This window comes from Seriola aureovittata, chromosome 17 (genome assembly GCF_021018895.1).
Source record: "Seriola aureovittata isolate HTS-2021-v1 ecotype China chromosome 17, ASM2101889v1, whole genome shotgun sequence".
NCBI classification, from domain to species: domain Eukaryota; kingdom Metazoa; phylum Chordata; class Actinopteri; order Carangiformes; family Carangidae; genus Seriola; species Seriola aureovittata.
Window position 1 is genome coordinate 21,324,281 of NC_079380.1, and position 14,709 is coordinate 21,338,989.

General features: G+C 43.5%; 1 protein-coding gene across 4 annotated transcripts in view; it reads left to right on the top strand.

Moving 5' to 3' along the window:
- Window positions 1-691: 691 nt before the first annotated feature.
- LOC130184849 (glutamate receptor ionotropic, NMDA 2B-like) overlaps window positions 692-14,709 on the top strand; it is a 115,064-nt gene continuing 101,046 nt past the window's right edge. For 2 of the 4 annotated variants that reach the window (XR_008830061.1, XM_056400931.1), the window contains exons 1-3: window positions 692-1,653; window positions 7,249-7,387; window positions 8,662-8,769. Coding sequence is in view for 3 of the 4 variants with exons in the window: in XM_056400931.1 (XP_056256906.1) it covers window positions 8,743-8,769 (27 nt within the window). In the remaining variant the exon portion in view is untranslated. Of the gene's footprint in view, window positions 1,654-1,758; window positions 3,614-7,248; window positions 7,388-8,661; window positions 8,770-14,709 lie in introns of those variants that run through there. The other 2 variants (XM_056400933.1, XM_056400932.1) reach the window with 2 other exon arrangements.

Sequence of the window (14,709 nt, forward strand, 5' to 3'; positions counted from 1 at the left end):
GCTTAGGGCAAAATGCAGAGAAAAGGATCAGTTCGCTTCACAACGTAATGGATGTGAACGGAAAGTCCTTTAATGCTTTTGTCTGATTTAAAAAAAATAAAATAAATTTATGCATCAGGGGGAGCGTGTGGCGTGAAAAAAAAAAGACGACACTGCGTCTTCACACAGAGATGAGGAACACTGATGTCAGAGCAAAGCAGAACTCCTGCCTTTTTTACATCTGACCTGTGAAGTTTGAACGTGGACTCACTCTGCAAATAGATCACGGTGATCACAGTGATGCTGCTGGAGTGACACGCTGCTAAAAAACCGAAGCGGTGAATCTGTCCTCCGACGTTCAAACAGCAGGCGCTGGGATGCCCTGAAGGCAGGTCACAGGTCGTTAGCCTTCACGGACCATCACTTTACTCCCAGTGTTTCCAGTTATTCCAGCTTGTGTATTGATAATTGACTCTAGGGGGAGCCAGTCTCTTATCAGTTTCGCACACCGGTTTGGTTCCTCGACATTTGTTGGAAGGCACCCCTCTCCTCCTCCTCCTCTCTCTCTCTCTCTGCCTCTCTCTCTCTCTCTCTCTCTCTCTCTCACTCACACTCTTTCAATGAATACTAATGCAGAGAGTGGGCCCACCTCCCTTCCTCCCATCTTTTCGCAGGGAAGGGCGGGAGAGGGGAGACAGAGCAATTCCAGCTCAGTATCCTTCCTCATGAGGCAGGCAGTGCTTGACTAGCAGCAGCCCCAATGCCTTTTTTTTTTTCTTCTCCCACTGAGCAATATTGATGATACTGTGCATTGCTGCTGCAACAATGTCTAACCTGTGTGAGTGGCACGTGATATCAGACCAGAGTTGAGAGAGAGAGAAAGAGAGAGAGAGAGAGGGAGAGAGGAGAGGACATCTGTGGCTTTTGTCATCTGGATGGGAAGTCTTTTTTGGGAGGAGAGACAGAAGAAAGCAGAAGGCAGCCGGGGAAGGGGAACAACTGGCAACAGCCAATCCCCCCTTCCACATATAGACTGGAGACAACGGAGGCCACTGGAGTATTTGCTTTTATCTTTCGTTTTTTGTTCTTTTTTTTCCTCATCGCGCTGCTGGGAGGTGCTTTACCTTTTCATTTGCTTGCTCTCTCGGTCCTCTGTCTTCTCATCTATTTCGCCATTTACCTGGTCAACAATTTCTTCTATTTATGAGCCAGACAAGGAGGGAGAGAGAGAGGCAGAGAGACAGAGAAAAAGAGAAAGAGAAAAGAGGAGGGGGATTTTTTTTTTGCCCCCCTTTATCCTCTTTTTTTTCCCCCCTTCATTCATTCCTCCTTCCCTTTCCACTGCTATCACTTCCAGCCCTTTCTATCCCTGTGCAGCCCACGCTCCCTCCTCCCTTCTCCGCCTCCCTCCTCCTCCTCTTCCTCCTCCTCCTCCTCCTCCTCCTCCCCACCACTCCACTCACTGTCCACCCTGTAACTTTGGCTACTTTTTTGACTCCACCACTGTTTTAATTTCCTTTTAAAAAGCTTTAATAGAGACATTTTAATTGGCTTGCTTGTATTTTCTATTTATGCCTTTTTCACTGTTGTACCTTTTCCTATTTTCCCCCCTTCTCTTTTTTCCTCCCACCATCCTATGCATCTTTTTTGGGCGATTCTTAAATCTAACCATAGGTAGGTCTATTTAGTGTTTAGTGTCTGTCTCAAAGTCTTTGTTCCTTTTCTGTGTATGCAAGGTGTTTTGTGTGGGGTACACACCTTGACACGCACACACACACACACACACACACACACACACACACACACAAACACGCTCACCCGGCCTACAATCTAGCTCTGGCTCCCCTCCCATCCGGCTCTCAGCTGATTGTTGCCTCATGCCATGTCATCGTCACGTCACGCTCCCCATGCATCCTCAAATCTGTGTTTTCTGACTTGTTTTTTCTTTTTGTTCTCCTCCACCGAGGCCACAGTGACTCATCGAGCAAGCACCTTCTCCAGCCGTCATCACCGAACCACGTTTTGAAAGCCGTGTCATTTCTGTGTTGTTGCACAAAAGTCTTTTTCTTTCATTAAAATGTCTGAAATGCCCCTTTATCTCACACCACCACCACCCTTCTCCTCCTCCTCCTCCTCCTCCTCTTCCTCCTCCTCACGCGTCCTTTTGTTTTCTGTCATGCACATTCAGAGACGTCAAAAAAACGCCACATCCGTTCTGCAGAGGAAATGTACACGATTAGCAAACTGAGGTGCGTTTAAGTTCCCTCGCTCCATGTTCATCAGGTGAAGGTCAAACTGAGCAAAGGCCTGATTCATGAGCAACAGTGCACTGTCCAGTCTGTCGGGGTATCATCTGTGTTTATACTCTCCTCTGCCTCCTCCTTTTTCCTCTGCCCTCGTTTCCTCTCTCCTCTCTCTCTCCCCTCTCTCTCTCTCTCTCTCTCTCTCTCTCTCTGTCTCGTATCTTTCTGAACTGACTCTCATTCCCGCAGACAGACACACACAAGCACTCAAAGAGAATGGACTAGGAAAAACAAAAAACAAAAACTGGCTTCATCATCCAGAGGATTTTTTTTCCCTTTTTTTTTTTTTTTTTTTCTCTCCCTCCACCATAATTTTCACTTTGCTACAAGCTTTCATCTCTTTAATCACCTCTTTCCACTTCTGATTTTCTTCCATCACTTCCACTCTCACCCCCTCTGCTGAATTGATCCACATATTGATTTATTTGTTGTTCCATGTTTTTTTTTTTGTTTTTTTTTTTCATTTGTCGTCTAAGATAATTTCTTTTCCTACCACTCACACGTCATTGACTTGCCTGCATCAGAGAGGAGTTGCTATTTATTTTCCCATTTTGGTGACGTGATTTTTTTTATTTCTTATTTTTTTTGCAATTCATCAGCTTGACTACTTCCATTTATTGAAATACAGGCGGCAGATTATTCATGAATATTCTTACGAATTTAAAAAAAACAGAGAAGAGACAGGTTTGGCTCGGAAGTATTAAGCTGACTGCAAAGTAACTGAATAATTTGGTGTGTGTGTGTGTGTGTGTGTGTGTGTGTGTGTGTGTGTGTGTGTGTGTGTGTGTGTGTATGTGTGTGTGTGTGTGTGAAAGCTACAGAGAGGCACAGCAATAGACAGATGCATAGCAAAGTGAAGCAAACCACACAACTCATTTCCTTGTTCATGCCATCTTTTATATTTCCACTTTTTTTTTTTTCCTGAAGGAGATTTAATGCCTCTCCTCTTCATTACATGAAGATAATGGGAAGTGGGACTTTTGAGCAAGCGTCACCCTGATAAAGGCACTCTGGATATAGCCGTTTTCCTGTGGAATTACCCTTTAAATCCTGGATTTGATTCCAAATGAAAAAAATAATTAACAATTATCAAAAACTCTTCTAAATTCGGGACACTATTTTTTTCTGACATTTTTTTTTGTAATGGGACTGAAGCTGATTTCAATATTTCTTTTTCAACTATTGAATCTTAATGGGATTTCACTAACGCGGATTAAAGACTCAAGCAACATCTTTGTCTATTAGTTGATGTAATAGCCATGATTCTCACAATTTCTCCAGCCTTCAAAATCGATTAAATTTAATATTTCTCAGTGTTAAGGGTTAAATAGGTGAGTACGGTTTGAATCCACACATGCTGTTGCTGTTGCATGTTTTGGATGATGATTATTATTGATGCAGATATTCACTTTTAATATTTTTGGTCATTAACCAAGTATTTATATGCCTGTGTGTGTGGGTGTGGGTGTGGGCGTGCAGACCTGTCGTGTGTGTGTGTGTGTGTGTGTGTGTAGGGTTAGTCAGAATTTAAATGGATATTGACGGATTATCAGAGATCTGTAATTTCCCTCACACATCACCACCATTTATCCTTTTGTAGTCGCCCCCCCCCCATGAGCTTTTAATTCTCTGACACATTTTATGCATGTGAAATAAAATCACATACATACGCTCAGATCTGTTCATGCAGTGAGTGTCTGATAATTTACTTCACATGTTAAAATGAATCTCCATACTTCTTCATCCTTATAGTTTTGTACTCTAGTCCTCTGTCCGCTCGATGGAGTGGCCACTTCTGCCTATCAAATCATCTGCTCAGTGCTGCTCCACACTCTTATTTAAAGTGGCAGAGACAGAGAGAGAGAGAGAGAGTGTGTGTGTGAGAGGAATATATATGTAGATCAATAAAGTAATCTACATGAAGAGGCAGACTACATTGCCCTTTTCTCAGTGTAATTATTTTTATCTGCTGTTATTCCAAAGCTAGAGACTGGCAGTGTATCTCATCTCCTTGTGGAGTGTGTGGGAATGAAAATTTGAGTCTGCAGCAAAATTCACATTCACACCCACTCACTCTCTCTCTCTCTCTCTCTCTCTCTCTCTCTCTCTCTCTCTCTCTCTCTCTCCCCCCCCCTCTCTCTCTCACACACACACACATGCAGTCACTTTGTCCATCTATCCATTGTAGGTCCTGCAGCGATTGACCCCTTTTCTCTGATTAACTTTCCTATCATTTGGCTGACAGCAGTTTGAATTTATACCGTGTGTGTCTACGCGTGTGTGCGCACGCCACGCGGTCAAGGTTACGGCTCCATACCTGCGAAATCCACCTGAGACCTGGTCTCATAACCCAGGAGCCATTACCCATTCTGCTCGGTGCTCTTGGCACACATGTGACCCCTGTAGCCTATCTACAGATGGGCACTTAAGCCCAGGTAGTCTGTCAAAGCTGTCACAGCTGCCACGCTGCAAAATGGATGTCTCGGGTGCAAACTCTGCCTCCTGACACATGGCTCGCCGCTGTCTTTTTACTGTAATCACCACAAAAATAGCACTTGTCAGTTTTTATGAACAGACGAAACACACTTATATCATTGTCTTGACCATGTGGTGGAGGGAGGCAGCAGGAAAATGGACAATGATGTGAACGTTATGTCCCGCTCAGATGGGAAGCTGCGGTTATACAGCTGATTTGACTAGCGCTATGCAGAGGACGCTGACAGCGGTTTCAGCGGTCCTTCAGAGCATAGCTGGGTGGTAGAGTGAGCAATCACTGTCCAAATGAACAGTTTGGAAGATGGATACAGCTGAGCATCACTTCCATGCAAATACAGAGGTGATTTGTTGGCGATCATGGCGACACACGCAGCTTCTTTGTCAAACGCTGGATTACATTTGTGATGATGATTTTTTAAGCTTTTTCCAAATGAATCGCAGGTGTTATGACAGAGTCACCTTGGAAAGCAGAATCGTATTCGGTGTATTGATGAATGTACCTGCCAAATGTCACAATGCAGTTAATGTGTTACCCGGTTTGTTTTTTAGTGTGATGCTAAATTTAAAGTGCACCTTCAATCTGAGATCGATAATGTTTGTGTGTAAATTGCCAGCAGATTTTATTTATATGTAGCACTAATTATATATTATAAGCGTTGTGTCAATTTTTAGTGTCTGAAACAGTTTGATGCCAGAAGCTTACGTGGAAAAAGAAGTCTGCCAAAAGTCTCCAAACAGAGCTTAAGAGATTTCATGGGCACAGTGTTTGCAGTCGTCATTGATAAACAGGCCAGGAGAGGAGACAGCAGGGGCTAAAGAGATTCATAATCCTATCCCCTCTTCCTCCTGATTCTCTCTCTGTCTCCCTTTCTCCCCATGTGCTCTCTAATGAGACAACAATACAACTCCTGTGTCTGGCTCTGAGCGCTGCATTAATGAAAGCAAGCAATAACACTCTATCAGACATTTTTATCTTCAACTAACTTCCACTTCTGTGCCGTCTAGGGACTGCTGTGTTCTCCAGCATCGCCGCGCCTCGGTGTGTGTGTTGAGAAAAAACAGGCGAATATGATGTGAGCCGCTGAAATCCACAGTGTGGCGGCTTCAGCTCAAACTTTTACACCTCACGTTCACATTATGTGTGACGCCGCACGAGCAGCTCGTCCATCATCTCGTTAAATGAGTGTATCAGTCTGCGGAGCTCCATCTAAAGCTCGTAACGTTCTGCAGTGTGTGTGTGTGTGTGTGTGAATCCTGTTCAACCATTAGAGAGCGAGCAGGAAGCTTATGTGGGACGACTTTAAAAAAAAAAAAATCTCGATTTTTATTGGCAGCACATTCACTTCAAGCGAGCAGAATACGGGTCATGATCTGATATAAAAAGGCTGCTCAATAATTCATCGCAGCTGATTAAGAGGACTTGTATCGACACAGACGCCGTCCATGAGAGGAGATGGGGAGTACACAGTGTGTACAGAGAGGCAACATTTAGGGCCCTTTGTGGGATTAGTCTAAGCTAAGAAACAAGCTAAAAGAGCCTGGGCGTTTCAAGTGAGCAGCGTAGGCCTTCTTTGATGTTTTAATCTGCTGTACGTTCAACCCTCCTGTTTCATGTGTCGACCGTGAAGCGGCGAGCGCAGCCTACATGTGATGGCTGTGTTTGTCTGTCGTTTACATGTTGCTGTGTATGTGTGTGTGTGTGTGTTTGTGTGTCTGTGTCCGTCCATGTTTTGTGAGTTTGTGTGAGGCCCACAACTCTATTAAATATGAAGAGTACAATCTGTTACCCCGCAGAAACTGGTTTATTATTCATCAACATATTTCAATTAATCATTCATTTACCTAAAGTATGGCCCAAGCCCCACCCCCTTCAGTTTAGGCCCTCATATGGACTCATGTGGTGGGGGGGGGGGGTGTTCATGATATATGAGTTATGTATAATCAGGATTAATAGAAGCTATTTGTTATTCTTCTGATCTAGTACGTACTGTAGTTGGGGGGGTGGGGTAGGGGTTGTTGGGGATGAAGGCAGAGACAATTTAGTATTACAGTACATTTGGAAAAAATATATTATTTATTATATTGGGCTGGATTCGCCTCAAATCAGACTGTTTTATCCCTGCACACACACACACATGCACGCGCACAGTTTACTAAAGAGAGTTGTGAGATGGATTTAAACAGATTAAGGATAGAGACACATTGTTTTGTTTTTTTTATGGTGCAGAAATGGGCTTCACAGTGGATTAGGATTGTAAACAATAACACAGAAAGCTGTATTCAGATAACCATTTTCACCACTGAGTTGTGCATTTTAAATTCCCCTTCATTTAATCTTACCTTATTAATTCTAAGGGGAGCGGGTCATGGGTTGCACACTGTGCCGAAGCGCAGTGTGCTTTTATTAGAGTCTAAGTGCCTGTGACCTCCTTCTAACCTTCTGTCCTCCCTGTTCCCTTTGCAATAACAGACTGGCAGACGTCAGAAAAACAAGCAACGCCAAACATCTCTTCGGAGGAACAGAAGTGAAGCTGCTCCTGTGGAGTACAATTACCTCGAAATTGCTGCTTTACCCTCTTGACCCGTCGAGGATTTTACCTAAAACTGCTGTGAGTTTCCCTGTGCCAAAAAAAGAAACAACCCCCCCCCCCCAAAAAAAAAAAAAACCTTCCTCGTTCGCAATCAATACTGAAAGGATTACGATGTGGAAAAGAGATAAATGCTCAGGAGCGTCACCTAATTTTTTAATCCCAGCTCTCCATTCATGAACATCTGTATTTGCAAATCCTACACACCTAATGAGGTGGTAGAGATGTGTAATTCAATTAATCATGAAGCCTAAAACATGTGGATTTGATAAAGTGCGGCTGGTTGGAGCAAACAAACCTGCTGGTGGAGTGACGCCTGAAAATGATAAAGGACTAGTTTACTTCCATGAGTTAATAAAACTCATGGTTGGTTTTATTCCAGGTTATTAGTCAGAAAAGAATGCCTCTAAATTTGACTTCATATTCCCTGTTCAGACCTGGTATTGAAGCTCCATATAGTCTAAAGGTAAATGTCTGTGTGTTGTTTGATTATAAAGCAGGTGTAGGTTCTATATTAATACTGTGAAAGTATCAAAGCCTCAGTCCACAGAGAAATGCACACAGCCTGCATTCAGACACTGAGCCTTAAAACCAGCCGTCAGGACTTCCTGTAACTTTGTGATGTCACAACAAAGCAGTCACCGCTCTTAGTCATGCCCAAAACCCCGCCCACCGGACCCACCATCCAACCTCCCAGGATTTGGTTTCTCAGAGTGTTTTACCTGAAATCTGCTATATTTTTCTTTCATCACTCAGAAAACAGTCAGCCAATCAGAAGAGGCTCTCCTCTGATTGGCTCACCGACCTGTTGTTACTAGAGCTCCGTAGAGAAGCCTGAGAGAGGAGATGTAAAACTACACTGAGATCGTTTTTGATTCTTAAAACCACAAATATATCTTTTTATGGATCAACACTAAAACACAGGAAACGATTAAAATATGGGACCTTTAACACTGACATCCAGTCATTCAGATTCATGTTCACACTGCTAAAAGATTGTGGCCACATGCGGCCCAGGCCACCTCCGAATGTGGTCTGAGTGATCGGATCTGAAGCGCGTCCTCAATACGTCTTAGGTGCGTTTACACCTGTGCTTAGAGCTGTCCACTGGTGATCAGATCACCTGAGACGGATGTTAATGCCAGGTCTGAACAGGGCAACATGTGGACGGTGGAAAAGGTTCACTCTCTGTTATGACCAAAAAAAAAAACCCATACAAATGAAAATATTTTTAAAGATGCAGTAGCTGCTAACGATCAATAATCATGGTGTCTTTTCTCTCACGCTGGTTGCAGTTCAGCCTCCCTCAGTCTGAGGCTATGAGAGGGAGAGAGGAGTCCCAGGCCGCACCATCATGCTACTTCTGAGACGCTGGGATGAGACTTTGGCTGGCAAAACACAAGGTAAGACAGTATTGATGCATGAGGCCTCTCTGCAGCCTGAGCTGTTCTTAGTTTTCCCGCGTTGTCCCTATAGAGAGCGGCCGAAACAACCCGCCTTATCTCACCTGTGCGTGTTTGTGCGTCTGCAGCCTCCCTACGTGCGCGCCTCTCCTAAAGCTCAGTGATGGATGGTCTGAAACTTCCTTCTTGCTTTGTATCTCACGCCAGGTTTGCTTGAGGGTCAGGATAATGGTTCAAGGTGGAGCCTACAGACGAATGGTTTAATCCTGGGTTTTTAGCACAGTGTGCACTTTGATCAATGGCATGCGTCAGTGCGTGGACGTTCAACCTGACCCAGCCCCTATTGACTATCGGCTTCATTTGCATGGCTCTACAGGCATTGATCAGGCAATTAAAGGATTTGTTGAATGAGATTTTTTTCCACTCAAGTGTGTGACCACTCGGACGGGTTTGTGTGTGTGTGTGTGTGTGTGTGTGTGTGTGTGTGTGTGTGTGTGTGTGTCAGTAGCTTATGAGGGGGAGAGACAGAAGCCTATGTCTTTTGTGATAACATAAAAGAAGACATAATTCTCTCTCTGTTCCAGGAACCAACTTACACAGAGCAAATGCATTTGCCACAAGGGCCCATGAGAGGCCATTATCATATCAGCACACTCCATCGTTTCCTCCTGCGTTCATTTCATCACACCTTAGTGCTGAGTTTTTTTTGTTGTTTTCTTTAGTTAAATTGCTCATAAGTTGTTCACAGTCTCTTTTTCCTTACCGCCTAACTCCCTCTCTTCCTCTCTCCCTCCTCTCCCTCCTCTCCCTCCCTCTTCGTCTCTGCCCATGCACTATTAATCAGCCGTGACGTTTAAGAGACTGACCCTCTGTGCAGAGGAGCGAGAATGAGAAACTACATTTTTTCATGTTGATGTTATTGTTTTTTGTGTATTTGGAGAAGGTGGTTGTTGGGGGGAGGGGAGGGGTGTGGGCCGGATGACGGACTGTGCGCACACTGTGTGAGCACACTACAAATGCTGCCATTACACAGTTGCTGCTATTACTTGAAGCCAGCAGCAGCAGCAGCAGCAGCAGCAGCAGCAGCAGCAGCAGCAGCAGCAGAGCGACAGTGCAGCTCAGTAATGAAGCGCCTCAGCCTCGGCCTTCTGTCGTTAGCTGAAAGTCACACAGCTGCCTCGGTTAATGCTGACGCTGCAGATACTGCCTACTATCGCCTTACGTCATAAAACATTACCATATATATGAATTAGCACTGATGGTGAATCTCATTAACGACACCGCCCCACCGTCTTTTGAAAAGGAAAAAAAAAAAAAAAAGAGCATTTATTCTCACAGTTACTAATTATTAGTCCAGCAAGCTTCCTGCTTTTACATAAACTGTTTAGAAAAGCAGAGGCTGGAATAATGCCCAAAATGAGGACATATTAGAATAATAATGTCTCATGAGTTTTAAAAAAAAGAAGCTTTATCTCCAACCCCTGTGTACCTAACCTAATTGGGATTTTGGCCCCTCATTATATCACCACCACTCAGTGCCATTAATTAAGTGCAGCGTGGCTTTTCATTCATTTTTTTCTCCCCCAAATCCAATTAACAGCAGACTCTTATTTAGACTCTGTGTCATCATTCATACCCAACGCACAAATCTGGTGGAATAATATACTGAGGCCACAATCGCTGATGTGTGAAATATAGTTATGAAATATTTTGGGATCACCTCTCTGCTCCCTGCTGATGTACAGAATATAATTAACGGCAGATTTTCTGTATTGAAGCGTAACAGTGAGTTAAATGAGCACCTCTTGGGTATGTGTGTCTACCAATACTTCTCTTTTCAGTCAGGTGTTGCATTCTTCTGCTGAATAGGCCAGTTTGTGCTTATTTTGGGAGAATATTCATAATTGACATCATTCTTCTTTTAAATTTTTTATTTATTTATTTTTTTAAACCGAAGTCAAAGGAAGTTATTTATTTATTTATTTATTTATTTCCTTTTTTCCTTCAACTGTGTCTTTCTAAATTAGAGCAAATTCAAGAGCCGGGGAGTTAGGAGGCTTTTGATGAAGAAGAGGACGAGAGAAAAGAAACGGGGAGACGAGGAGAAGAGAGGAAATGTTGTGTGGTAGTTGTTTTCTAGGGACGTGGAGTAGAGGATAGAAAGAGTGTAGCTGTGTGTTTCCTCTGGAAACGCAATGACTTCTGATGTCTATTGTGTTTTGTCACCATATGCAAAATCACACAGAGACGTGTGAGCATATCTCCTTAATTCAATAACTCGGTCTTATTGGTAGAAACTTTTCAGTCACGGCGAACTCACCCCGGCACCTTTCTCTTTTGTGATGAATCCAATCATACTATTCAACCCGGGCTCCGCTGATGTTCAATTATCTCGTAATTGAATAAACTTGTAAGATTCGGCAGCACAATCATACGAGGTGGTTATTTATCGCAGAGCAATGCTATCAGTTAATATTAATTGAATCTGAGCTGCAGGATCACGTGTTTCTTTTTTTTTTTTAGCTGAACCTGAAAACACAGCCAAGATCTGTGTGGTGGCATCGATTGGGTTGCAAAACAGCAGATCAATACAGCTTCACTCATCCTTGTCTCCAGCAGCGGAGCAGTAACATAAGTCACCTGGAAAGCGGCCTGCAGATCCAATCATTAGCCGAGCGCTGCCCTTCCAACATTTGCTTTGGTGGCATCTGTTGTTTTCTGGCACATCCTCAGATGCTGCTGTGAGGAGGCTCCAGGTGCTGTCAGACAGATCTAATGCAGAGACAACAAGTTGAGCAACAGGAATTTAATTGACAAGTATTTTTTGAAGTTTATTAATTAAGTTCATGGAAGAATGTCCAGCTTCTCATAAATAAAATAATAAATAAAATAAAATAAATAAAATAACGCACGCTCCGCCCTCCTCCTCCTCCTCCTCCTTGTCAACAGAAACTATATTTTTTAAGCTTATATTTGTTTATATTTTGGCAAATTAGCACCATTAAAAGTATGCTGAATAAGCTATTAGCAGTCCCCAGTCGCAGTGTACCCATGCATGTACAGTGATTCCACTGATACTGAAGAAAAACCTAAAAACACGATGATTCTCAGGCAAGTTCTGGAGTTCTAAGTAAAGTCTTTTTTTTTCTTTTTCTCTATGATCTCTAAGTGGGTTTATTGAGGTTTATTTGCTTCGACATCAGAGAGAGAGAGAGAGAGAGTGAGATATCCTCGGAAAGGGTAAACAGTCAAAAGAAATGTGTGTATCATGTTTGTGTCTTCAGATTTATGACTCCCAGTCAAATCAGTCGGCCAAACATCAATAACTAATTGTTGTTTTCAGAACATCAGAATGAACCCGTGTCTCTCTCTCCTCACGCAGCGTGTTTGCTTCACTTCTCTACCTCCATGTCTGCCCTCCGGGCCAAACCCATAATGGATTAATTGTAAAGATAGAGATGAATCAATAATGAAAATAATTGTTAGTGACCGTCCTCGATAGATGTGTATCTGTATATGTGAGCAGCCCTGCGATCGACTTCAGCTGACTCGTTGTTTTGTGGTCTCATCCGAGAGGTGTGTGTCGTTGAAGCCGGTGAATGATTTGTTTGTGTGTGTGTGTGTGTGTGTGTGTGTGTGTGTGTGTGTGTGTGTGTGTGTGTGTGTGTGTGTGTGCACGCTACAAGTCAGCCTCTTTGCGCAGTCGCGATCGACAGGAAACACTTGTGTGCTGATGCCTGGAGGACTCGCAATGCAGAGTGTCAGAGGGTTTTAACTGTGGAGTTGAGAGACTGCAGAACACGTTCTTCATTTGTACTCAGTTTATACTGTAATTTGTACTTCGTTTGTACTTCGTTTGTACTTCGTTTGTACTGTAATAGAGTGTAATACTGTGCAGTTGGAAGAGCAGCGCACCTTGTGTTGTTCAGCAGTGGCCCAGACTGATTATGGGTTTTACATAACTCTCTACAACTTAGAGCGACTTGGTGTTGTCATCCTTGATTTAATGGCATCTCCTCAGATCCAGCTTTAATTTGGAACAATAACTCATAGTACATGATCAATGTTATCCTTACAGAATTTGATTAATGTCTTGTTGTATAGAAGCTGCAAGTAAGTAATGCTGTTTAAACTTCTTTTTGTTCATCTCCGCTCTGCTAAGCTACGTTTTTCTTTCCCATTATGAAAGCTGCACTGGACAATAAATCAGCCTACACCAGAGAAAGGATTGCTTTCCCTGTTACAGCGTTCTACCAGGAGCAAGCCCCGCCCCCTGTTATGAGACTGGATGGTGGTGCATCATCACCTGAAACACACATACACACACACACACACACACACACACACACATAAATCTCTAAAAGCCCTGTTTGTGATGTTGCAAAGATGAAATGGTCAAGCACGGGCGGTGACCCTCGACCATCCCTGAGTGAGTGCGCTCTCTCTGGCGAGCAGAGCTGCAGATAACCCGGATGCGAGGCAGCGTCTCCCGGCCCTGCTGCTGTTGAAATGTCATAGGTAATGCTCACCTCGCTTCAGTGGCCTCGGCAAAGCAGAGCAAACTCCACAGCGTGCTCTGCCCTGCCTGCCGCCTCGCAGCCTCGGCCTCAGTCTGTCTTAAAGCCTCCTACTGCTTTTCCCTGTGACGCTGTTTGTCAGTAGATGATATTAAAAGTTATTGATTGTGTTATGTTAAGGAAAAATGCCCGCTAGGAGTTTAGCGGAAGATCTCCCAGTAGGGGAGCTATTGCCTCCCTGAGGGACCTCATCCACATACTGTCAAAATGTGTGATATGTGGCAGCGAGGCTGCAGAGAGAGCGTAATGGAGAGACGGGAGGGGAGGGAAGGGAGGAAGAGAATAGTTCACATGTGCCAGTGTCTCGTATAGAACAGAGAGATGGTATAATACTTCCAACCAGGCAGACGGACAAAAGGGAAAAAGGGCCAGATTGTGATGTGAGCTATTGTAAGGCACACGAACATAATAGGTTTGTCAAAGTCTGACTGATTAAACTCAATGCACCTGCAGACGATGCAGCTCTCACTCAGCCATTTAACCTCTTCTGTGTATTCAGTCGATTGTTCCTGTTTGCATCTCGCATTGATTTCTGAAAGCCAGAACCGGAGTTTCAGAACTACTGAAAACGATGTAAGATTGTTCAATTGTGAAAACTCCCGGATAACATTTCTTTGCGCCGCAGATTTCATACTCATGGATTAATCGTGGATCAATTTCCACACACTGTCATTTGCGTCTCTGTCCAACATCGTGAAAATGCTAGAAAGAACCTATGGATCAGTCTCTCATAAATCCTCTGACTCTTTCCTTTCGGCCGTGTGACCGTTTGAGGCCCAGGCGTGGCGCTGCATCAGTTGCTTTTCCAAAACTTCAACTTAAAAAGCAAAACAGAAAATCACCCAACTGTCCCATGTAGTGGGGGGACTATTACAGTTCACATAATCTTACATGGGGCTGTGTAACTTTGGGTGACAACATGGGTATTACCTCGTTTTGTTAAACCTGTATTAACACATTCTTTTTGGCTACTTTGGGAGCAGTGGAGCGAAGTTGTGATCGTGACTTTTTCAGTCGATGTGATGAATGTGTTTGTTAGTAGTTAGATAAAATGACGCTATGAGAGCAGCAAGAGTGAATCACAGTGGTAAAGAAACTCACTTTGTCCTGTTGTTGTTACATGTGATTTTATACACTTCTATTATAAGGATTTTGTTAACAGCCACTTTCATTTTCAAGTATTTTCATTCCTCCAACATGTTTCGGGGAAAAGGAAAATAAATATTTGCACACATTATAATGTCACTTGTAAATTCTGGTCTCAGTCTGGAGTGATGAACATCGTGACCCGTGTCAATGTGTTTGGAACAGTCCTTCGACGCCCCCGTCAACTGAAACACCTCTAGTTATCGAACTTTTAAAG